We start from the raw sequence: 26,736 nt of genomic DNA, 5'->3' as shown, positions 1-26,736 counted from the left end.
GATAATAAATGATAATAAATTATTCTTACAGTATTTTCAAGTGAAATTCAATTTTTTTTCTTTTAATTTTCTTCATTTTTCGAATAGATTACAAAAATTATCATTATCATGTTTTAAAATTTTTTTACATGTTTCTTTAACTAAATTATCCTTAAATTGAATAAATTTTTCTCTCTAAAGAAATTTAGTAATTAATTAAAAATGGAAAAAGTATAATTCAGTTAAAATGGATAAATTTTGTATACTAAAGCTGAAAAAATTCTTACTTCCTTACCAATAATAATAATGACGACACTAACATTTACATTTTTGACAAAATATCCACTTTCAACGTTATAAAAATAATCATAAAAACCAATGCACACTTTTATAATAAATAAATTATAAAATAATATCGCAGATATTTTCTGCATGATTTAATATAATCAGTGATTGGATCGATACATTCTTTATGACAAATTATCACATTTTTGTGTGCAGTGGCCTTTACGGTAAGTTAATCGTGTAAAACTCGGATCTAATAATACTTTTCAATACACAAATAAATACACCAAGACACAATGTGATTAAAGGAAAAATTTCCAACATATTCGCGAAAAACAAAAACATTCCAAAATACAATGTTATTTATATATTTTTAAAAATATTTCATGATTTAAATATCTTGAAAGAAAATGGTTTACATTAAAAAATCTATTTACAAAGTAAACAAAGTTTATTAGATTATAAAATTATAAATTTATATTACAAAATAGTGATTACAAAAATATATGTAATTTTATAAAAATATAAATTTGTAAATAAAACTGTAAATTATAAATGTTACATTGTAAAAAATGATTTTTTAAATAGTATCAAGGAAAAAAGAATTTAAGCTCATGTTATTTATTGGTATGAATTGTTATGAAACCAATTGGATTTCCTTATATGGAAATTGGACAAATTTTATCTGTATTATATTTTGTATATTTTTTTAAAATTATTTATTAAAAAAAAGTTGAAATTTATGCATAAAATAGTTTTATAGTTTATAAAAAATTTTAAATGGCAAATAAAAACTTTTAAATAAATTTATATTTCATATTAATTTATAAATTTATTATTTAAATATTAATTTATAAATTTATTATTAAAATATTAATTTATAAATTTATTTAAATATATATCATTTTATTAAAAATTAATATTTTAATATTATTAATTTTAAAATTTAATTTAAAATATTAAAATTTAAAGAAATTTTTAATTTGTAAAATATGGGACACATGACCATCTTAAGAAACATTTTACATAATATTAAGCAATAAGAACTTTCTTCAAATAGAAATATTTTCTCAAATATAAATAACAATTTTCAAGTAATAAAAACTAAGAGCTAGCACATGAATCGACTATAATTTACGTTCAATAAAATGTGATTTTGTTTATTATACGGCTACTGATTAAATATAAAAAGAATTTGGAACATACAGTTATCCTGAAATACTGCATTCCATTCTCATGCCGAAGCCGCAGTTTTACATATATATATTTAAAATAATCTTACACTGCAAATATGTTCTCAGATCGAATTTATTTGCAAATTTCAAGACTTTTAATTTATTTATTTACCAAAATTTAATTTAATTTACTTCAATCCTATAATAAATTTCAATTTTACAAAACTTTTTAAAATTACATGAAAATAAAACCAATGTTTTATTCATTTCTCAGTTATGGCAAAAATTATCAAAAAATTCATGTCCAATAAACGTATTCACATTTTTAAAGAAAAAAAGTAATAAATATAAATAAAAGCACATTGTGTCTGGATTTAATTGTAAATGTGAAACACGGAAAGATAGATTAGTAATATCTAAAAATATTTTATTTTTAATCTCGAAAGAATTTGCAAGTTCGTGAAGAAACAGCAAAACAAGCAATATTATTATTATTATTTTGTTTAAGAATCGTGCCAATTTAGAAAAACTGAACTTCTTTGCCGTGTATCACAGAAAACAAGGTAATTCATATTATTTTAACAAAAACAAACCTAATTTCTATTTTTTATATTAGTGATTTGTTAATTTTGTAACAATGTTCAACATTAGTATTTAAGAGTACTCATATAAAAAAGGGTTTGTCCCTTTTATTTTTCAAATAAAATAAATTTAAAAACATACATAAAAAAAAGAAAGAGAATCTCCAAACTTTGAAAACAATAATTCCTCTTGCAATGCACTTGCATATTCATTCAATATTATCATAATGAAAACAAAGGTGATAAGATTCTACTTCTTTACCAGTTGAACTTAAATGGATCACTTTTACATGGAAATAGAAAACGGTTTTATTTATTATAAATAAAAAGAGGCAAGGCATTTTTAAATAATTTTGATTCCCAACATTTAAAAATTTTAAACAATAGATAAATCTTATTAACTATTATATATTTTTTAATTTTTATCTTTAACTAATTGTTGTTTTATTATTAAATTTAATTAAATGTTAAATATTTTTACAAAATTTTTAAAATAATTTTTTTTTATTTTAAATAATATTTTTTATTTTAAAAATACGTTCTTTACTTTAATTTCAACTCTTTTTGGAAAAAATGTTTCAAATGAGATTATTACCTCTCTTTGTTTAATGAGATAAAAGTTGAAATAAAGAATTATATTATAATTGAAAGGAATGTGTTAAGGAAAATTGAGTTAAGATCTCAAATATCGAGGCCATTTCAATAATCAGAAATTTACATAAAACTTACTCATGACTATTTTTAAAATAAAAGTTCTTGTATGAAAAGATTCTTTCTTTGCTAATGAAAATGTAGAAACGAAGAAAATAAATAAAAAAAAAGATGTTTATTTTAATTTTATGTAAGAATAGAAAATTTAGCATTAAAAATAAATTAAAGTTATTTAATGAATTAAAAATTCTAATTTTAATTAACTATTTTTAATAAATATTTTACTTTTTCTCCAATTTTTTGTTTTCTTTCTTAAAAACTATGCGTTAAATTAATTTGATAAAAAATTGAAAATAAAAATGTGAATAAAAATCACGCATAAATGATGAATATTTGACATACTTCTTTGATAAATTCTCACTCTCATAAGTGTATAATACTGAAAAACAATCTTGGAGAATGTAAATTGAGTCCTTCGAGAATTAAAAAGAGGCAACTCGAAATTTGATCTCTTAACCGATCAAGGAGGGAGAGAGAGAGAGAGAGACAGAATTTAATGGAAAAGCAGTATCAAGACAGAAACAACTATTGTCTCATCATGAAAACTTAGAGAAACCTTAAAATGAAAACACCGTTGGGTTAGCAATTATCGGACGAGTGTCATACGAGAACTACAAAGATACAAGTACAACACCCGATTACTGCAGTCTAACTCTTGCGAAATCTTTCAAATAATTTCTGCATAGGGAAAAAAAAATTTACCAGTGCTTTTCAACAATATTTTCTTTTTTAAATAATAATAATTTAAATCATTTTTATTATTTATATATAAACATTTTAAATTAGTTTATATAAACATTCAGCAATTGGCGAATAATAAATTTTGAACTTTTGTTCATTTTGGATAATATTTTATTACTCAAGAAAAGGATTAGTTGAATTTAGAGCGTATGAAAAAAAATATGAAGATGAAGTCGGCAACATTTTTGAAAACGAAAAATTATAAAAAAAATTTTTGCAAGTTAATTGATCTTCAATTTTGATGATCACTAATTTTTGAGAAATTATCTTTTTTTTTAGATGATAATTACAAACAAATTATTTAAATTTGTTGCTAAATAATAAATATTGATTCGTTATTTTCCGTTTTCGTTTTCAAAAACCAGGGTTGCTACGAAAATTTAACTTTTTTCTGATTTCGAGACAGAATTTTGACTTTTTCCCTGATCCTGAAGAATATTCTGATTCTCTACAAAAATTATTCGAAAACATCAATAGAGTTTGTTTTTTAAATAAATATTTAATCATTATTATTTTTCCATATATAGAAATTAAGTTTTTCAAAAATTTAAAATTAAACCTTTTTGAAATTTAATATTAATATTATTTTATATAAGAATATTGTTACTCTAACTTCTTCGAAATTATTTTCATCATTTAAATTTAATTATTATTTTCTAGAATTTTTAACTAAAATTCTTCTTTAAATCAATTATTAGTTAAAAGTACGAAAAATTTAGATTTCCAAAGATTTGAATTTGAAACCTTTTCAAAATTCAATTATTTCTAAAAATTCATGCTGTAATTGCTTTTACTATTGCCTACCTAAATTTTTATCTAAAATTTTGACCTAAATTCATTTTCAAATCAATTTTTATTAGAAAATTCTACGAGAATTCAATTATTTATAGTACAAAAATAAATAATTTGTTCAATAATTGAATGTTTCTTAAAATTTAATTTTTACGAAGAATTTTATTAACAATTCTTGAAAATAATTAATTTCTTTTAAGGGGTTTAATTAAAATTTTACTGAAATTTTTTTTATATTAAAGAATTTTATAACAATTTTTGAAAATAATATTGAAAACTTTTTGAATAATTTTAATAAAATTTTTAAAAATAATTGAATTCTTGAGAAGAAATTTAAATAATAATTTATAAAAATAATTGAATTCATGCAAAGAATTTTATTAAATTTTGCTTAAATAATTAAAATTTTGCCAAGAATTATATTAAAATTTTTGACAATAATTAATTTTATTCTTGAGAAGAATTTCGCTATCTATTTATAAAAATAATTTAATTCTTGACGAGAATTTTAAAAAAATTTTGAAAATAATTTAATTTCTGCAAAGTATTTTATTACTTTTCAAAAGAATTGAATATTCTTGTTATGAATTTTGATATTTATCAAAGTAATTGAAATTTGGAAAAGAATTTTATTAAATTTTATTAAAATTCTATAAATTATTTGATTTTATGGGAAGAATTTTGTTGTTTATCAAGATAATTGAATTCTTTTGCAGAATTGCTTAAAAATTATGATAATAATTGATTTTTTGTGACGAATTAAAATTTATTTATGGAAATAATTGAATTATTGCAACGAATTTTATTATTTTATTGAATAATTGAATGTTTCTTTATATAAAATTCTTACGTCAAGTTTTAATAACATTTTTGAGAATAAATTGCATTTTTCGAGAAATTTATTTTAAATTATTTTAAAAATATTTAAAATTCTGTGATGAAAATAATTGAATTTCTAAATGAAATGTTATTATTTATGAAAATAATTGAATGTTTTTGTAGAATATTGTATCAAAAATTTTTTTCAATAATTAAATTATTTGATAAATTTTATGAAAATAGTAAATATTAAAAATCATTGAATTGCGAAAAACTTTTGAAAATAATTGAAATTTTTCAAAGAATTTTATTTAAATTTTTGAAAATAATTGAATTTTTGTAAAAAAATTTTGCTATTTATAAAGATAATTGAATAATTGTTGACGAGATATTCGTTTAAATTTTTAAAAATAATTGCATTTCTTCGAAGAGTTTTATTACTTTTGAAAATAATTGAATTCTTGTGATGAATATTGTTATTTATCAAAAATAATTGATCCCGTTGAATCTTGAACTAGTTATGATTCAATTATGTGTGAAGAGAAGATGACACATAAGGTAATTTATTAAAAGTAACAAATACGAGATTATCAATTTTCATCATAGAAACACAGTCCATAATTCAATCACTATAAATGCGGAAAAAGAGATAACAAACTGGAAACAACTCGTTTTGTAATAGTCGCGCGTATTCAAATGTAAATTTTCATGCAATTTCATGTACTTCAAAAATCGCGGTTTGAAATGGGGCCAATTAACTTTCCTTCCCCTCTGGGAATAATTGATTTGATTAATTTAAAATAATGGGAAGATGAATATTTTGAAGGCAAAACCAATCCTTTTCCTGAATCTCAATGAGCAATAAAATTTAAGCATTTCTGGTGAATTAATTACAATTTCATTACAGGCTTTTTATATGCATACTTGATTTCTTTCTTTTCTTTTTTTATTTTGTTTAACTCGCAACATCTTTTGTTTCAATTACAAAAACCCATCGGTGCAAGGAGGAAAATTCAGGATAAATGAGATGTGATTGAGCAAAAAGATATTACCGTTCACTCTCATCGGCAGCTTGTGATGCCTCCGCCAATTTGGCAGTGGCGGTGGCAAGACGCTCCTCTGATCTCTCGAGGTCTTCCTCCAAAAGTTGGATACGACGGTTGAGAGCGGCGACTTCGGATTCAGCCTGAAAATTAACAATTCAATTTCAATATTTCAGCAAAATTTGCGAAAAATACAGAAAAATTATGTTTAAACAAGTTTTTCTTTTCATTATTAGATTTCAAAAATTTCTCGTCTAAAAAAATATAATTATTATCAATTACAGAAAATATTCTATAACACTTTGAAAATTAAGATAGGGGCTCGAACCAGTAAAATTACTTAAAAATACAGACTTTACGGACTAAAAATGAAAAATTACTGACAAAAATATAACCAGTCCGAGTCAAATAAGAAAACATTTTACCTAAAACTATAAATTAAATTTTTAATAACTATAAAACATGAAGAATCAATAACTCCGAGTCTTTGTGAGTGATCGTTTCTTCATGTTTTATAATAATTAAAAATGACCGAATAATAAAATCATTATCAATTCAATTCAATTTTACGAAATTTTAATTATTCGTAAATTCTTCAATTAAATAAATATATTAGAAAATAAAAACTTCAAATAATATACAAAAAAATTCAATTAAACTTTTTCAAAAAAATTAATTTCAAAATTCAATTATTTCTAAAAATTAACGCTATATTGCTTTTAATATTTAATTATTATCTAAAATCTAAACTGAAATTCATTTTTAAATCAATTTTTATTAGAAAATTCTACGAGAATTCAATTATTTAAATACAAAAATAAATAATTTATTAAACAATTCAATGTTTCTTAAAATTCAATTCCCATAACATTTTTTACAAAATTATTTATCAACAAATTTTTAAAAATAATTGAATTCCTTCGACGAATTTTAATAAAATTTTTAAGAATAATTACATTTTTTGAAAAATTTGTCTAAAATTGTATTAAAAAAAATTGAAATTCTGCGATGAATTTTATTATTGGTAAAAATAATTGGAATCCCTAAAAAATTTTTTATTATTTTTGAACAATAATTAATTTTTGCGAAGAATATTATTACTCTTGAACATAATTGAATTTCTGCAATCATTTGTAACTTTTCCAAAATTAAATTTTTTTTCGTATTTTTAACTAAAATTCTTCTATAAATGTTCTAATTCTAATAGTTTTTGAAAAAATTCTTTAAGAATTTCCAAATTCATTTGTTTACAATACAATTTTACAAAATTTCAATTATTCATAAATTCTACAATCAAACATATATTAGAGAATAAAAACACTTTAAATAATTTTAAAAAAAATCCGCCATTAAGCTTTCTCAAGAAAATAAATTCCACAGAATTGTTAGTTTAAAATATGAAAAATTCAGATTTTCAAAGATTTTAATTTGAAACCTTTTCAAAATTCAATTACTTCTAAAAATTCACGCTCTAATGTTTTTAATATTCAATTCTAATCTAAAATTTAAACTAAAATCCATTTTAAAATCAATTTTTATTAGAAAATTCTATAAGAATTCAATTATTTAAATACAAAAATAAATAATTTAATCTTTCTTAAAATTGAATTCTTACAAAGAACTTTATCAATAAAATTACATTTTTTGAGGAATTCAATTTCAATTGCATTAAAAATAAAATTAAAATTTTGCAGAGAATTTTATTAAAATTTTTGAAAACAATTGAATTTCGGAGAAGAATTTTATTATTTAAAAAGATAGTTGAAATTTTGACGAGGTACTCTTAAAATTTAATTCTCATAAAGAATTAAATTTTATTTTATCAACAAATTTTTAAAAATAATTGAATTCTTTCGACGAAATTTAATGAAATTTTCAAGAATAATTACATTTTTCGAGGAATTTGATTAAAATTGCATTGAAAATAATAGAAATTCTGCGATGAGTTTTATTATCTATGAACACAATTGAATTCCTAAAAAGAAATTTATTATATTTATTAAAATAATTGAATCCCTGTAAAAATTTTATTATTTATGAAAATAATTGAATGATTGCGAAGAAATATATAAAAAAATTTGTAAATAATAATTGAATTCCAGTGAAATTTTTATTATTTTATGAAAATAATTAAAGGTTTGCGTAGAATTTTATTAAATTTTTTTTTTTTACAATTGAATTCTTTTGGAAAATTTTATTAAAATAGTAGATATTAAAAAACATTAAATTGAGGAAAATTTTTTTAAATAATTGAAATTTTGCAAAGGATTTTATTAAAATTTTTGAAAACAATTGAATTTTGGAGAAGAATTTTTTTCTTATTTGAAGAGGATTATTCTCCACTTGAGAGTAATTCCTCTTAAAAGTAGAGGAAATAGTCTGATATGAAGAGTAATATTTTTAATTCAGCAATAAAATGTAAGAGGATTTTAGAAGAGGAATTTTCCTCTCAAAACAAGAATATATTTTTTTCGGTATAATATTTCCCTTAATTAATTCTTGAAAATAGTTGTAAAAATAATGATGAACGCACAAAACATTTATTTAAATGTAATTTTTCAGGTGGTTGTTTTTAGGGCTTATAATAAAGTGTAAGAGGATAAAAAATGATCATGAAAAATTTACTTTGGACGAACAAAAGAAAATAGGAAATAATGGATGATCAACTTTTCAAATATTATTCAATATTTCGTCAAAAATGAACGAGCGTTATTGGTAATATCGCCAGAATCACGATATTCAATTTTATTTGAAAGACAACGTAATCATAAAATAACAGGTACAATTTAAATTGTGTGAAGAGTAAAATTAAATGCGCATTTCTTAATTTTTTCAATCGCATGTTTCAAATTACAACCAATTAAAAGTAAATTATTAAAATTTATACTTTTTTAAATGTGAAAAACGTTAAAGTTTATATTTATAATTTAAGAAATATTCCTTGGTAAAAGTGGTAAGTTTCCAAATATTTCCAATATGTCTGACAAATTAGATTCAACCTAAACTCATTTTAGCTAAATCGGCTAAGCATTCGGCTAATGTGTTTTATTAAGTTTGAAATTTTTTCCCCAAAATTTTTAAAAGTATTTCAAATACATCTACCGTTTTATTATTTATTAATTAATATATCACAATAACAAATTGTATAATGATTAATTATTAAATAATTATTTAAAAATAGTTTTACTATTTAAAGTATAAATTGAACACTGTTACGTTATGTGCTTTGATTTGTCTACTGCGCACTTTTCAGGAACGTAGATACTCAAACCTCGAGTTTTGCCCAGAAGTAGGGGCTAAACTTTGTGCATTCTGCTTAAACTTAAGAATACAGCCCTGAAAGTTACTGACGTAATGAAGCGTCATCTAACACTTCTAAGTTTGGCGGTAGTCAAGCAATATAATACTACTGGGACCCGACTAATGTAACATAATATGTATAAGTTTATTAAAATGTCGCGTATAATACACTCGGGTCGCGAAGCTTCAGTACATTACAACTGATTACTTTTAAATGCTCGCTTCACTTCAAATTCAAATATTTCTGTAAAAATAGATGTAGAAGTTATCAAAGTAGGATCATTTTAAAGTACAATAAATTTAGAGTCAAATATTTTACTCTAAGGCTGTTTTCGGCACTCACCCAGGGTTAACCCCGAGTTAAATATTATCCAATCATCAAAAACATTCTGTTGGTCTAACCAATCACCATTAACCCGGAGTTAACTCTTGAGCGAGTGCCGAAAACAGCCTAAATTTATTGTACTTGGTGGCCCATATGGGCCAAGATATATCCAATTTAATAATTAATAATACATTATTAAATTTATTGTATAAGTAGTTCCACAAAAGAGGGAATTTATGCTGTCCTTGATTGATTTTAACATTAATTTTGAAAAAAAGAAAATTATTTTCAATGGAAACTGTAGAGCTTATGGGTTTTTATTATACCCTAAATTTTTTACATTGTATTCAATTTTAAAAGTGTAATTTTTTAAAAATATTTGTTATTCAGTATAATTATTTTGATTTTATTAGGGACCATCCATAAACTACGTTACCAATTTAGGGGGGAGGGGGTCCAAAAATTGAAATTTTTACATGTAACGCAATGGTAACGAGGAGGGAGGGGGTCTAAAAAGTCTGAAAAATTGGTAACGTAGTTTATGGATGTCCCCTTATTAATAAATTTAGTCTATTATTTGTTATCATAGAGAGATCTTAAAATATAACTTTGGATGAACACTGGAACCTTTTTCAAGATAATAAGAAAATTTAATAATCTGTAACCAAAAGAAAGGTGCCCAACAGTACCCCTAGCTAAAAACACTCTATTCGCTACTGACTGGGAGAGGAAAGTTGCTGGCGAGGCCATTCACTCGACTGACTCAGCGCGCCAATTCATCGATGTAAACTTTTAATGATTTACTTAGGGTAAGTCCGGGAGAGATATGGTCATAGTTTTTTTGAAGATTGAAAAAATTATAAAAAACCGATTTTTGTCTAAAGTTTTATTGATAATTAAAAATTGAACACTTAACTTTAAAATGACGAAAAATAGTATATTAAGCAACAAGGGTATAAAGGCAGCCATTTGTTTACGGTGATTTTCCATGACTTTATTGCCCTAGGGCAATAATGGGCACTTTATTGACCGCTGGGGTATAAGGGGGAACTTAGTATTATGCGCCTGTACAGGTAGATAAAGTGACCATAATACGCCTAAGTTGCATAAATTAATTAATCTTCAATTTCGATGTGCATAAATGTTTAAGAAATTAACTCTTTCTTAGATGATAATTACAAACAAATAATTTAAATTTGTAGCTAAATAATAAATATTGTCTTGTCTTGACTTTAGCCTCATTATTAAATACACGTATTTAGTATACATTTTACAGTTCTTCATAAAGGGAACCAATGAAAATTTTTCCATTTATTTTATTCTTAAAATCTGACTTTAAATTCGTAATCAGCGACCCCAAAAACTCATCGATACCAAATTTTGTAAAAATTCAAGAATTTTTTTAAAAATCCGTCCGCCATATTGGATCCGCCATTTTGTATTTTGAAAATCTGCCTCTATAAGTTCGTAATCAGCAATCCCGATAAACCCTCGATACCAAGATTGAGGTAAATCCGTCAATATTTATAGAATTTTGTCTGTCACGTAAAATCTTATATGTATTTTTAGGTTAGGAAAAACATAATACACCAGGTTTGGTCGAAGGAACCTTTCATCGATTTTTTTGTGGATATGTGTGATTATTAACATAGTTCTAAGTTCAACAATGGCATTTTTTAACATGAGTCAAGCATAAATGTCATTTTTTAACTTAACCCCTTGACTGTGGATGACGTGTATACACGTCATGGTCCAAACAAGAAAACATCTTAACTTATATTCGCAAAAATTCTTAATCGGGGGTTTTTGGGATTGCTGTTCACGATTCTGCAGTCAGATTTTCAAAATAAATCATTTTTCATCCAAAATGGCAGCCAAAAATTTTGAAAAATTTTAAAAGTGGATAAATTCTTTTAAAAATTCTTACCATTTAAACTTTGAAAAACTAATAACAAATTCGTAATCAGCGACCACGAAAACTCATGAGTAACGAATTTTAAGCGAATCCAATGAATTTTTTAAAATCGTGTCCGCCATATTGGATCCACCATTTTGAAAACTAAAACCGGAATCGTAATCAGCGACCCCAAAAACCCATTAGTACCTAGTGTCATGAAAATTTATTCACAAGAAGGTCTTACACATTATGGGACCATTTTGTTATATTTTAGCTACACACTATAAAAAAAGGTTCTAAATTAGAGCTGACTTCAGTATTAAAATAGAACCAAATTACGATTTAGTACCAAAATTGGTACTAAATTAGTACTTTTCTTTTGCAGTGCACACTGAAGGGGTTAATAACACAAGTTATCAGTAAAAATAAGTTATAATATTGAGTAAAATCATTGTGAAATCATAAATTCGTAAACTCCGGTTCCACGAAAATAAAATCGAGGAAAAGATTGAAAAGCGTTGTTCCTCAGTGGGCTCATTAGCCCTAGGAACTTATTTTTGAATAAATAAATAAAATAAAAGCGATTTTTGTTAAAAATATTTGTGAGAATCTATCATAAATATAAAAAAATTCCTGACCTTGGCTAGTCTAATCAGAAGAACTGCAAAAAAGTGCATTTTTCAAGGTAAATTTGAATTTTTTGAAGCTATAGAAAACAAAAACATGCTTCTTTTACTTTCGATATTGATAAACATAAGATTGAAGAATAACTCTACAAAATTACACAATTTTACAAGTAGTAATTTTGAAGTTAAAAGGTGTTAAAAGGTTAAATTAGGAACAATTCTTGAATTTGATTTAAGATGAGGAAAACTAAAATAATATTATATTTTAATAGACATGAGTCTATTAAAAAAAAGTTTTTTCTTTAATCAAAGTTGTGAATTTTAACTTTGCAAACATTAGAATCAGTTCGGGACTTCGCGGGTGCTGGTCAATGTATTGTCTACGATAAGATAAAAAAGTTTTTCCGTGCAGACGCATGATATGGAGCTCGAACTCAGCCCCTCGCCGCATGGTGTTATAATAACAAGAAATCTGAATTTCTCAAATTTTTTTAGAACCATACAAGAAAATGAAGGTTTACGCACTTATATTTTTATTATTTTTGTATTTAATTTACTTATTATTGGCGTTAATTTCAATTAAAAATAGTATTCTTGTTTTGTCTGTATTATTACTTACTATCGTATTAAGAAAAGAAAAGAGTAAAAGGTCTGTAATACTAACATAAACAAAATTTTATAAAAAATAAGGAAAATTTGAATTTTCTTCTTAAAAATATTTTTTCACTATAAATTTTAAAGATTTTAAAAGGAAAAAATTAATTTTTTACAGTTTTATTCGAAATGGGTGTAAATGTTATCTTTGTAAATTTACTTTATTTTGTCAAAAAGAACCTACATTTTGTCTAATATAAAGAGTTTATAAGAAAAAAGTGAATAATTATTATTATATTTTCGACTTTTTCAAACTGTGGTCACGATAAATATTAATTTTTTAATCCGGTATTTTTTATACGTATTTTCAGTATCTAATAGAAGCTTTTAAAACCTGGCACACCCTGTAATAATTGATTTTAGAAACTTTTGACTTTCTTCTCTGGGGGAATTTTAAATTAGTCACTGAAGGTTTTGATTCTCTGATAATAATTCGGTTGCGACAATTAGTAGTAATTATTTTTAAATTTGTTTTTATCTTAAAAATGTTGAAATGAAAATTATAGTTATATAAGTAAATGAAAACTAATGGAAACATTAAAATTTCTATTTGACAATCACTAAGATATAATAGATTCGTCATACTTGATTCCTATATAACTCTCTGCACTGAAAATTTTTTTTCAACAATTCAACTAATGTTGTGTCTTATTTTTATAATTTTTTGAAGCCCAAAAATGAGTTGTATTTAAGAAAAGACACGTTTGGGCTGTAAGTAGTTTAAGACTTTGTTAGTACATTATAAACACTTTTTTAATTAATCTAACAGAAGATTAATACAGAAATTTCTCTCAGTGCAGTCATCCACCAGTACTAAAACGAATTTCTTCAAATTATAGAGAATAATTAATTATGTGTTGAAGTTAACGATCACTCCGAGTCAAGCCAATGGAAAAAAATTAAAACAATTCCTTTAACGTTTTCAACAGCAAAGCTGTCCTCTTCAAAAACTACAGAGAAACTACAGAAACAATAGAGAATACTTTTACAAAGATTTTCCACTACATTGTGAATCATACAATTCTCTAGTCATAATTTTTTTTTAATAAAACAGACAAAAACAAACAGAGTAGAACTCTGATTACTGATACCAGAACTCATAAAGAATTAATTTTTTGCAAAAAAGTTTTTTTGGAATTTTTCAAAGTTTGGTAGTTTTTTTTATTTTAAATTTAGAAGAAAAGTTTATTGGGATTCCGATTATGTGTAGAACTCTCATTACTGATACCAGAACTCTGCTTAGAACTCAAAAAGAATTAATTTTTTGCAAAAACGTTTTTTTGTAATTTTTAAAAGTTTTGTAGTTTTTTTAATTTTGAGTTTAGAAGGAAAGTTTGTTTGAAATTTGTATAGAACTCTTTTTGTTGATATCAGAACTCTGCTCAGAACTCAAAAAGATGCCAATTCAGAAAAACATGCTATTTGAAATTTGACTTTTTCTAACCAACAATCAAGTTCATTTGCTGTCTCCAAATTATTTTTTCCAAAACATCAGTTTGTAAATTTTTCGTAAGTATTTTGTTTTCGAATTAATTTTTTCCAGTTTTGTCCTTTGTAAATTTTGTATTTTGAAAAAGTATTTTTGGATAGTTTTCTTGGTAATTTCGGATTGACACTTTTGCTTTTGCATTTTTGTGCATCAATCATTAATTTGATTTGCAAATCTAACCTTCAGTGAATAATGGTTTAGTAAGTATGAAAGTAAATTGACTCGCGAGAGATAAGGTCTGATCCACTTATTTCCTTCAGCCAACCTTAACTTTACATTGTTCAACGACCCCGTCGATCATGAGAACAACCTGAATCAAGTTCAGTATGTGGTGTGCTTGAAATTACCGTATAGGTATGCGAGCATTACATATATATTTATGAATGCTTAAAGCTTAATCGATCGCAACTCATTTTGGACATCCGACACTTCCTGTGCTAAGACCTTGCATTCAATGCTTAATTAATTCTTTCTCGCCTTCATTGTTTTGTAATGTCGCACGTACGATATTGTCGAATTTCCAAATATTATTTTTCACGTATCTGCATCATACAGACAAAATTGGGTAGAAATTTGTTTTAACCTATAGAAATTGACCATCTCTTTCAGATAATAAAATTTTATATGAAATTAAAGCAAACAAAGTAGTTAATGTACGATGGAAAAAATTAATTTAACTTTATTATCAAATAAGTATTTACTTGACCAAATGAGTTTTACCACAATAAAATAAACAGCTTATTTTAAAATATATACAATTTTATTGACTCATACGTTTAACTAATAGTATAGTATTATATATATATATATATATATATATATATATATATATATATTTAACTATAATAGTATACCGATTCGTTCATTAAATTAATTAGTAGTTTTTGACTAAGAATTATTCGAAACACTTCTTAATTTATTTACTAAACGAATCAGCACTCATAGTATAAAGATATTTATATATTTAAAAATTTATATTATTTAAAAGTGACAAACTCAGATTTAGAGAGTAATATATAACATTAAAATAACAAAAAACAGATACTTGCGAATAATGAAGATTCGAGTAAAAGAATTATTTTTATTATACCTATGGAAGAAACCGAGGAGGAAACTTTTCAAATTTCACCCCGATACGCATGAAGAAGAAATATCTCTCTTATCTTTAATTAATTTAATCCGACTATTATCCAGAGTATTGAAACACTCATAAATAATTGTGTCATGTTTTCTGAGGGATTCAACGTTTAGAAAGGAAATATAATCCGTTAAATCAAAATCGACGAGCTTATTTATAAAAGGTCGTCCCTTTTATACTTCAAAGTCAATAAATTACATGCATTCACAAAAACTTTAAATAAGCATATATGAGGCATTCCATTTCAAAACGACCCCCTTCCTAAATGTAAGACAATTTTTAAATGAATGTTTCTCCCATTCAGTGAAACCAAATTAATTTTTATATTAGCGACTTCGAAAGTAATTTGGTTCCACTGAATGGAAGAAATATTAATTTAAAAATTGTCTTACATTGGCAATTGTTTACCAAGGGAGTCGTTGTTTTGAAATGAAATGCATCATATCAACTAAAATTTTTGATGTAAAAGAATCACTGTTTCCACTGCTAATAACTGTCAATTAAAAAATTGTATATTTTTCACATTTTTGTCTTAATATTTTATATTTAATTAATATTCTTATATTTTCTTTTTTCTCTACAATTGCGACAAAATAGTGAAACAAAAAAACAATAAAAAACGCCAATAATTCCAATCATGAACTCGAATCTTTCGAAATAAAACTAACAACAACAAAAACTTAGTATTGCTGACACTCACAAGATATATTTTATATATTCTGAGAATTTAAATAATAGTGATTAGCATTATTTTCAAACAGTAATTTTTTTTTCACAAAAAGTGTTGTTGAAATACAAAACAGAAAAATTGCTGTCGATAGCAAAATTTTTTGTCAATATTTTATCATATTTGCCAATAACATTAATAATTAGGAAAATATATATTTAAAATATAATCTAATAAATAAATAAAATATCAGAGTGGTTACAAGTTTCAATTTATCAATTATTTCCCTGACAATTTACTGACATTAAAATTATTTTCCCTGGCAAAATTCTTTTCACAGGAAAATATGAGAGTTTACGGAAAATGAGTAAAATTTATGAAATTTAATAATTTCTAAAAATTACAACTATAACCTTTCCTGAATTCAATTATTTTCTATAATTTTCAACTAAACTTCATCTCTAAATCAATTATTTCAAATAACTCTCCGAAAGTTCTTCAAGAATTAAATTATTTAAATACGAAAATTCAATTTTTTATAATAATTGAACTGTCCATGTTTTTCTCTTAAGTTTATTAAGGTATAATATTTTCAAAAAATAAATATAATCAAATTTTTGAAGAATTTTAATTATAAATATGACCATGATTTCTCCGAAATTTTAATAAGTCCAAAAAAGTTAATTTTTATTTGCTTTATTCGAAGATAATTAAATCTTAAAAAATTATGATAAAAAAATTCTAAAAATTAAGTAAGTAGTTATTAAAAATATTTTAATGTAATTTTTCGAAAACAATTGAATTTCTTAAAAGAGTTTTTGTATTATTTACAAAAAACTAATTAATTTTTTCATGAATTTTAATGAAATATTTTGAACATGATTTTTTACTCCAAAATGTTAAAAATAATTCTAACATGTTATTTTTTTTGTATGTATTTGAATTTTCGGAAATATGTTATTGAAAGTAATGAAAATACTAAATTTAAAAAAATTAAAAACTAATTTTCATTAATTTTCATTTTTAAATTTACGTTTAAAGATTTTTCATTAAAATTTTTGATAATTCAATTATTTTAAAAATTTGCAATTAAAATTCTTCAAAAGTTGATTTTCAAAAATTCTAACAAAATACTTTTAAAAAACTAATTATTTTCAATTAAATTTTACAAAATTTCAATTACTGATAAAATCTTTTTAATTGTACATTTCGAAAATTTAAATAGAAAAATGATTCAAAAATAAGTTTTGAAAAATTTGTTTAGTTATTTTTCGCACTATAAAAATCGAAATAAGTTACATATTATTTAATACTAAAAAATGATATTTTGTTGCAATATTTGGAAGAAAAGTCGAGAAAGTCGCCATTTTTGAAAATAAGTCTAAAAGAATTTCAAATTTCTAAATTTCCCTGACAAAAAATTGTTTTTCCTGACATTTCCCTGACTTTACTGAAAAAAATTTTGTTTTATTGCCATTTCCCTGACTTTACTGATAGGTGGCCACCATAAATATTTTCGAATTTGAATAAAATTTTTTATAAAAAGAATTCTGTCATGTTATATGTTGTAAATTTGCAGTTTTCTAAAATATGTCTGAAGAGGTCTGTCGTCGATGGACGAAAAGCTTAACATTTAAAATTGAATAAATGTGGATTCTCAACAAAAACAACCTTTAAAATCTTTACTAAAAAGAACTCTTTCAACCTGTAAAAATTAAAGAAGAAAATGACTAATTTTGTCATGGAAAAAATTACAGAAACTTTATTTAAAAATTCAAAACAAAATATAGGATGAGAATGAAGCAAAAAAAAATGAATAAGAAACTAGCAATATTTTTATATCTAGAATTAAATAGTTTAGCTTCTAGAAATGATTTTATGACCTATGTTATACTTTTTTCTAATCAAAAAATTATTTAGCACCAATTTTTCATTTCTCTTTCTAAATTTCGTCATTTCCTTGATAGTAAAATTAATTAATCTGAGATTTCAACATAAACTTTTATGTAGTAAATTTTCCCACTAAAATGTTTTCTTATAACGTTTCAACGTTATAAGAAAACACTTTAGTGTAAAAATTTATTATGCAGTGTTAATGTTTTTCTATAGCAAATCAATAAGTTAATACATTTTTGAAATTAAAATTAGATTCCCTATTATCATTATCAGACATTTCAACGCCGAATGCCATCGGTTTTTCCAAAAGAGAGAGAGAGAGAGAGAGAGAGAGCAATAAACATTGATTTGAGTTTCGTTCAAGTGGAGAGACTATCAGACAACCAAAAACCAGCAAATTAACGACTAAATATGCAAAGTGAAAAGGTTAACACGGCGTTTTGTAAGTCAAAAGTAAGCGACTTCAGCTTGTCCGGTGAACATGACAGAAGAATGCGAGGTGCCCCTCCCCGGTTGAAGGTAGGATTCGGCTTGACGACTGTGTGTAGGGCTGACACGCAAGAATGAATCGATCCCAACCTGGAGACGCCGGTAACAGCAAATTTCTATTTTCACGAAAAAATTCCAGACACGAAGGGCCGAAATTATATCTCATTAATTAAATACCCGATTTTCTGTTTTTCCCATTAAAATGAAAGCAAGAGAGAAATTTTTATAAAATGATGACACATTCATTCTGACAGGAATGAAATCATCGATGATATTAATCCAACGTTATAAAGGATACACTCTGCCAGTATGGAAAAACAAAAAATTAGGTACACTCACTTCCTCACGACGAAGAACTTCCATCTGCAGCCGCTTATGGTACTCATCGCACTCGTCTTTATATTTCTCCATTTCCTCTTTTGTTTGACGCATTTTCTTCTTGAGCACGTCAAGGAGAGATCCCTGCACTTGTGTCGACATTTTGGCCCGCCAATACTCGCAAACTTTGTCGACAGTTTTGTATGAAAAAAAAGTTCTGCCGACTCGCGAAAATACGAAAATCGAACGAACGCTATAAAAGTGATTTTATCGTATCGAGCTTATACGAACGTCGTTCGAACTGTCGAACACGAGCAACCACTGGCTGCTCTCAAAAAGCAAAATGGCTGAGTTTGACAGTGATGCGCTTGCGCATAGTTAAAGGTAGTCGGTCACCCTTCAACAATAGTTTAAAAGCATGAGAAAAATAAGAGCCACAATTTTTTTTCCACTGCTAATCAAGGACATGATAGGAAGGACGATAGTTGAAATTATTTCCTTTCTTAACTATATATATTCATTTTGATTCATTACGTTTCCAAACACTGTATATAAGTGTCGGTAAAGTCGGGATCCATGACCAATCCCGGTATATCCACCAATGAAATGTGTCGTATTTTCAAAGCCCCGGAAATACCGCGCCCGTTCAATATCCCGCTTGACAATTTAAATTAAAGATGAGAACAAATTAGTCATTGTTCCATAAATCCTGTTTACCCTTTCAATTTCATACTGTTACTTTTTTTCTCTTTCAACGCTTTAAAACTAGCGGTAAATTCAATTTCCTTAGTATATCATATGTGACAAGTTTAATTTTTAAACGTTAACTTTAAAATACATGCTCACTATTTAAAAAACAAGTATAAATTACCTTCTGAGGAAATAATTTTATTTAATTTTTAGAAAATGTATATTTTTTTGAACAACAGAAACAATGAAAATTAAATGTTTCATTTGTCTCATGATAAACTTTAAAGTTCTCTTCCAGATATTATATTGAAACCAATATAATATCTGGATACAATATATAATATATTGCTTAATAACAATAAATAAGCTTAAAAAATTATTTTGTTACTTGCATCTAATTTACAGAAGCCCTACATTATCGACTTTCTAGCGCGCCTGTCTATTGACAACCCTGGCTACAGGCCTGCACTTGCTATCTAAATTTAAATTACAACTAAAATTAGTTAATATTATCGCTAAGAATCAATAAAATTACTCTAATTCAGATTTAGAGAGTTCATTTAAAAATATTTTTTTCTACACCCAGAGAAAAATTTTATTTAAACTAAATATATTTTATTTGAGTTAAATAAACGCATATTTGTCTGAGAACCAACTAAGTTATATTTGGGAGTTATTCATATACCACGTATACAATTTTTTGTAAAATTAACCCCCTTCTCCCCCATCGTGGACTTTTTACACCCCATCCCTTATCCTAACTTTCCACGTGGCCATTTTTTGATGAGAAATTAATATTTTTGGTAAAATATGAAAACTTATAACTGATTTTATTTCATGATGCATCATGAAAAAAAAAGTCTGACTCCGTTTACACCTTAAATTCAGCCCATGTATTTCACATAAGTCTGTCCTTGTTTAACGGGACTGACTCCGTTTACATCTTAAATTCAGCCTCAAAAAGAGGCTGAAAGTAAAACTTTTTTTTTAGTGTGTGGTAAATAAATTGATATTTAATAAAAAAGATGTTTACGATATTTCAAAATATTTTAGTTTTATACTACAGGCCTCGAATCGACTTTAAGGCACAAAAAAGTATCTTTAGTCGAATAAAAATAAAGAGTCGAAAACCGTTTATTTAATTCAGTGATTAATTCTTACGAAAATTTAATTTTGTATTTCCCTGATCTTTCAATGATTTCTTAATACAATTATTTAGATTTTAGAACTTGAATAATTTTGTTAAATAATTTAAATAATTCTTATTTGTTTTTCCAATAAAAGAATTTCAATTTAAAACCTTCTAAAAAATTATATAATTTTTAAAAATTACAACATAACCATTCTAAAATTCAATTATTTTCTACAATTTTTAATTAAACTTCATCTCTAAATCTGCTTTTTTATAAATAATTTTCCGAAAGTTCTTCGAGAATTTAATTATTCAAATACAAAAAATCAATTTTTTATAATAATTGCAACTGTGACTGTCTTTTTTTAAAATTATTAAGGTATAATATTTTCGAAAAATTATAATAAAGAAATTCTTAAAATTAATTTTTTAAAAATATTTTTAAATAGTTTTTGAAAGATAATAGTTTTTCATTTCTATTACAATTAAAAAATTTCCAAACAATTAAAATATAAAAGAAAATAATAAATTTTTTGAAAACTTTTAATTAATAATTTTAAACATGATTTTTTTCTCCAAAATGTTAAAAATGATTCTCAAAAATTTTAATGTTATTATTTATTGTATGTAGATAGGTATTTGAATTTTCAGAAATAATATGTAATTAAAAATATTAAAAATAATGGAATTTAAAAAAATTAAAATGAATTCAATAATAAATAAAACATTTAATAAATAATCTATCTCTAAATCTGAAATACCGATAAGTATACCTCAAAGTCCAATTAGCGTTTTATATATAATTAGCGCTTAAAGCTTTTTTAAATTAGTGGAATACTTATCGCTGGAAATCAGTGAAATTTCTCTAATTCAAATTTAGAGAGTAAGACATTTAATGAATATCAAACTGTTTTGTTGAAATTCAACGTAAGATTCAAAAATTAAATTATTTTTCATAAACTGATTGTTTTAACAACATTATAATGAAAAAAACAATGTATCAATTTTTTAAATAAAATCGTTTCGTGTGTATTATTAATTATTTTAAACTTATTTAGGTGCAATGCAATATTTAATTATTTTTTGACATAATAAACCACTTGTAATATAACTTAAAAATAAATTTATTTGTTTAATAAATTATTGAAAAATTCATGTCGAATTTTCCGAAAAATCAACTGATTTCTTATGACGAAAATGTTAAGAAATTCCCTTTTTACATATAATCCAATGTTCGTTTTCCAAAATTCAAAATGGCGCATTCAATATGGTGGACGAAGTTTAGATATTTATTATTTATTTTTTATTTTATTTATTTATTATATTATATTCATTTTGAATTTTAAAAAACGAACATCGGATTCGTAATCAGCGACCCGGAAAACACCCGGGTAACGAGTTTCAAGCGAATACGATGAATTTTGATAAAATTCATTAGCCATATTGGGTTCGCCATTTTGAATTTTGGAAACCTGATAGCATTTATAATCCGGGCCGGTACTAATATAATTGACTGCCCGGTACTAGTTACCAGTACCGGTATTGTAATAAGAACAAAGAAAATTTGAAACCGATTTCATCGTAAATCGTATTGGATACGCCATTTTGAATTTTTAAAATCTAAAATCAGATTCTGATTTAGACACCCCGAAAACCCCCACCAAGTATAACAAGTTTCAATTGATTTCATTCATTTCAAAAAATTTTTTCGCCGCCCTATTGTATCAGACATTTTGAATTTTTATAAATTAACATCATTCATATTCGTAATCAGCGATCCCAAAAACCTCCAAGTAACATGTTTCAAGGAAATCCGAACAATTTTTTAAAAAACCACCATTTTAGATCCGCTATTTAAAATTTGTTTATATATCCAATTTTTATGTTATTATATTCAGAAGAAGCGAAAAATCAGTGTTAGATATGTAGAAATTCATTAAATTTTCAGAGAAATGAATTTCTCAAACTTCACCACCCCACCATGTCTGTAAAAAGAAAATGCGAACTAACTTTGAGGTCAGACTACGTTTTTCTCTTTAGATACATCTTCAGGAAGAGATAAGAAAACCTACCACATGGCAGTCCTGGCAAACTTATTAAAATACTGTATTGATTTGTAAAAAAAATGTCCAAAGAATAAAATAATGTTATTGCTTCCTCCAGGAGAAAACAAATGTTACTGCTGATCGTCAAGAGGAAGCAAAATGGTCATGTAATGAACATCTGTATACTTATACCCAATTTTTTATTACTATAGTGTCAATAGGTGTCCATGTACATTAAATAGAATTTAAAGTGACAGAACAATCTCAGCATTGAGCAGCTATAGATAATCCAATATTTAACGCGTACATGTACAACGCACTAAATTCTTACGTTAGCGTAGGCGTGTGCAAGTAATATTATATATAGACTATACGAAACTCTTTTCTCGATGCCATGAAGAGGAAAAGAGAGAAATGAAACGATCCGCCCGTTCTGGGAGCGTCTTACGTAACCCCCTTTGGGCGCTCAAAATTAAAGTCACTGAATCGCACTCGTCGTATTTTTAGAAAGCCAAAATTATATTCAACGAAAAAGATTCGTTGTCAACTTTCTGATTACGAATGAAAATGATTGCAATCAATATTCAACTAGTCAACATATTTCAATTAAAAAATTACTAATTGTTACAACTGATAAAGATAATGGAAATTTATTATTACATTTTCGATTAATTACATAATAGGTACTGCAAAAATTTTTATTTCCTCCTTGTTTAAGATCAATAAATCATTTTCCTCGCAGTTTTTAGTGCGCTGAATCAGAATCTGGCAACAAAAACCTTTCATCACGTCAGGATTTTGAAAAAAGTGGGGGTAAAATTCCCAAAAATCAAGTTTTAAGAAGCTTAAACTCTGTAATATACGAAGATGTAGCGATATATAGGCAATAACAAATTAAATTAGCTGTCAAGCATGATTTTTTACAGTTTTCAATCAGAAAAATCGGCTCACACTGTCTCTAAATACAACTATTTTTAAAAAAGTCACTGATTACGAATATGAAATCAGATTTCAAAAATTCAAAATGGTGTATCCAATATGACGGACGACATTTTTCAAAATAGATTGAATTCATTTGAAAATTGTTACTCTGGGGTTTTTGGGGTCACTGATGACGAATTCAAGAGACTGAGAATTTTGTCTCACTTTTAACAGAAGTTTTTTATACTTATCAAGGTTCTCACTTACTCTCTAAATTTGAATTAGTAAAATTTATTTAAATAAAATAAAAAATTTTTATTAAACTTTGGTTTAAACATATAGGTAAATCCACAGAACCGGTCGATTCCATATTACTGATAAATCTTTCTATTTTTAAAGTATTCTATTAATTATTTTCATATTTTATTACTTTAGAAAAGCTCTAAGAATCTATTGAACTAAGAAAATTAAATAAATTTTAGCCTACTTGCCTTATATAAATAATAAAATAGAATAAATTAATCTAAAACATGAAATTTGCAGTGTTACCCTATAGGTATACAAGTTTTTGTTTTTGTTGGCATATCTTTTTTGGCATACAACGAAACAATTCTAAACTATGCGATGGTGAATTAAACTTCACTTTTTGTAGAATGTATTGAAGGCTAAAAAAATATGTGCTCTTAATTATAAAGAAATTGTAGTATACTTGAAAATAGCGTTACTCATTATTTTTTAATAATAAAATTTATGGAAACTTTGTATTCTAACTTTAATGGTGATTAATCAATTAAAATTTTTTTAACCGCACTTATTCGTCTTGAACAGACGAATAAATCTTGATATTGTAAAATAATGTGCCTTTTAGAATTAAAGAAAATATTACAATAACTATCACCTTAGGCTTAAGCGTGAACAACTCTAAACTCAGCCTTTTTCTAGGAGCACATCTACAGATTGAAATAAAATGAATTGAAAACTTGCGTGATTATTAAAAAGCATTATAATTCTTATATTCAAATGCCAAATTTTATCTCTAATTTAAAATGTCAAAAAATTATGAATTACAAACAATTTTTCATTATTAATTCATTTAGTTCATTATGAACGTATCAGTCAATGTGAAAAATTGATAATAAATTCAACTTATAGAATTAAAAAAAATAGATGCCAAAATGATAATTTAATTAATTATTATATTAATCATAAATATGTTAATATTAATTGTCTGACACAAATAATTATAATGAATAATAAAACTATTTATGTTTTGCACATATTACAAAAGTATATATATATTATATAGAAAACAAAAGAAGAAAGAAATACACATTTTTAAATATCTTTTCAGAAAAAACTCATATTTTTGTTTTCGGCTTTTATCTCACACGGCATATTAAATTAAAATGAATCACGCCAGAAGATAATTGTTCTACAATAAATTTTGAAAAAAATGAATCATAAATGAGAGGCGTGCTTTCAATTTAAAAATTTTCATTTTTATAAGTGAATACCTACCAAATATTTACTTCAGTGTAATATGTTTTATTTCAAATAAATATTTCAAAATTTTAAAAATCATTACTAATAATTATTATATTATTATTTAAGAGGATTCGATTAGAGAATTATCACTATTTAACCCCATAAATGAGAAACTATAGAACATTATTGTGCTGTCAACAGTTGCAACTCCAATCTATTTAAGTAATTTAATAATTAAATTGCAAATCTAATTTAACCTCATATATTATAAAGGATATAAATAAAATTTTTAGTATTTTAAAGAACATTATATTGAACAGGTGGATGAATTGTCATTTTATCGAATGCACCTTGATTTAATATTGCATGAAATTTTTAAAAACAATTATTTAATTATTTAAATCACATTGTCTATTTCAGTGAAATTCAAATGAGTAAATTTTTATTACTTCTCTCCAAACGTAATGCTATTGATAGATATAAAAATTCCATTACTGCTGCTAAACGCTGTTATTCAAAAAATATTTTTGTTTCACGTGCGTCAGTACTTGAAGAATGCAGAAGCATGAAAGAAAAAATACAACTTTTTAATAATACTATAATAATACTTTTATAGAAAAATCTTTGAAACGAGTAAAAATCATAATGCAAGCAATAAAATGCTAACCTAAATAATAAAAATCTGAATAAAACAATGAAAATCTATTATAAATATGTAAAGTAGTTGCGGGCCTAATTTTTAAAAAATTAATTCTTTTAGAAATGAATCTGAATAATCTCTGGGGAAAGAAATAAAAAGAATTATGTTAAAATATTTATTGCTTTTCTTAAAATGTGAGTGTAAAGTGGAGAAGGTGGGCAAAAAAGTCCCTTTTTAGCAATTAGAAAATATAGAAAAATTCTTAAAAGTGCTAAAAGAATTATTCTTATTTAAAATTAATTGATTAATTATTTTTTAATAATGAAATTAGTGAAAAATTAAAATAATAATACATAAAATATGTTTTTAGAAAGTAAGACCATCAAATATCCCAATAATTTTGATGTCTTTATCAATTAATTACAATAAGGTGGAATTATTAAATTAAATCATGAATCTATTTTAAGAGATATAAAGATTTAAAAATTGCAAACTTTTTCAGATTAAATTCCATTCCTCAGAGATCATACAGATTCATTTCTAAGTAATAGAATCAATTTTTTTTAAATTAAGCCGCAACGATAAAAATTACAAATTTAATAAAGTTACAAAAATCGAACAAAAACATTGATGTTTAATATAAACAATAAAAATCTAATTTAAATAATAAGAACATATCAAATAAACATCTAATTGAAATACGTAAAATCTGGCTAAAAACGCATATTCAAATATAAAGAAATACAAAAAAATTAATAAAAAATTATTTTAGGTCTACTTGTAATATTAAATTTAATGAACCTATCATGAAAGGTAAATGTTTAAAATAATTAATTTATAAATCTACTTAAAAATAATAAAATATATAAGATTTATATCAACTGAAAATTATTATTAG

At 24.6% G+C, this 26,736-nt stretch overlaps 1 protein-coding gene across 27 annotated transcripts in view; it reads right to left on the bottom strand.

Annotated features, from left to right (window-relative positions):
- The window catches only part of LOC122507317 (tropomyosin Per a 7.0102), a 74,717-nt gene that overhangs the window by 35,238 nt on the left and 12,743 nt on the right, over positions 1-26,736 (bottom strand). For 22 of the 27 annotated variants that reach the window (XM_043619960.1, XM_043619962.1, XM_043619959.1 and 19 more), the window contains one exon: positions 6,136-6,269. In XM_043619960.1, the coding sequence (XP_043475895.1) occupies positions 6,136-6,269 (134 nt within the window). Of the gene's footprint in view, positions 1-6,135; positions 6,270-18,946; positions 19,274-26,736 lie in introns of those variants that run through there. The other 5 variants (XM_043619971.1, XM_043619970.1, XM_043619968.1 and 2 more) reach the window with 4 other exon arrangements.

The sequence above is a fragment of the Leptopilina heterotoma genome, unplaced genomic scaffold (genome assembly GCF_015476425.1).
Source record: "Leptopilina heterotoma isolate Lh14 unplaced genomic scaffold, ASM1547642v1 Lhet_46, whole genome shotgun sequence".
Taxonomy (NCBI): Eukaryota; Metazoa; Arthropoda; class Insecta; order Hymenoptera; family Figitidae; genus Leptopilina; species Leptopilina heterotoma.
This window is presented reverse-complemented; position numbering and strand designations above follow the sequence as displayed.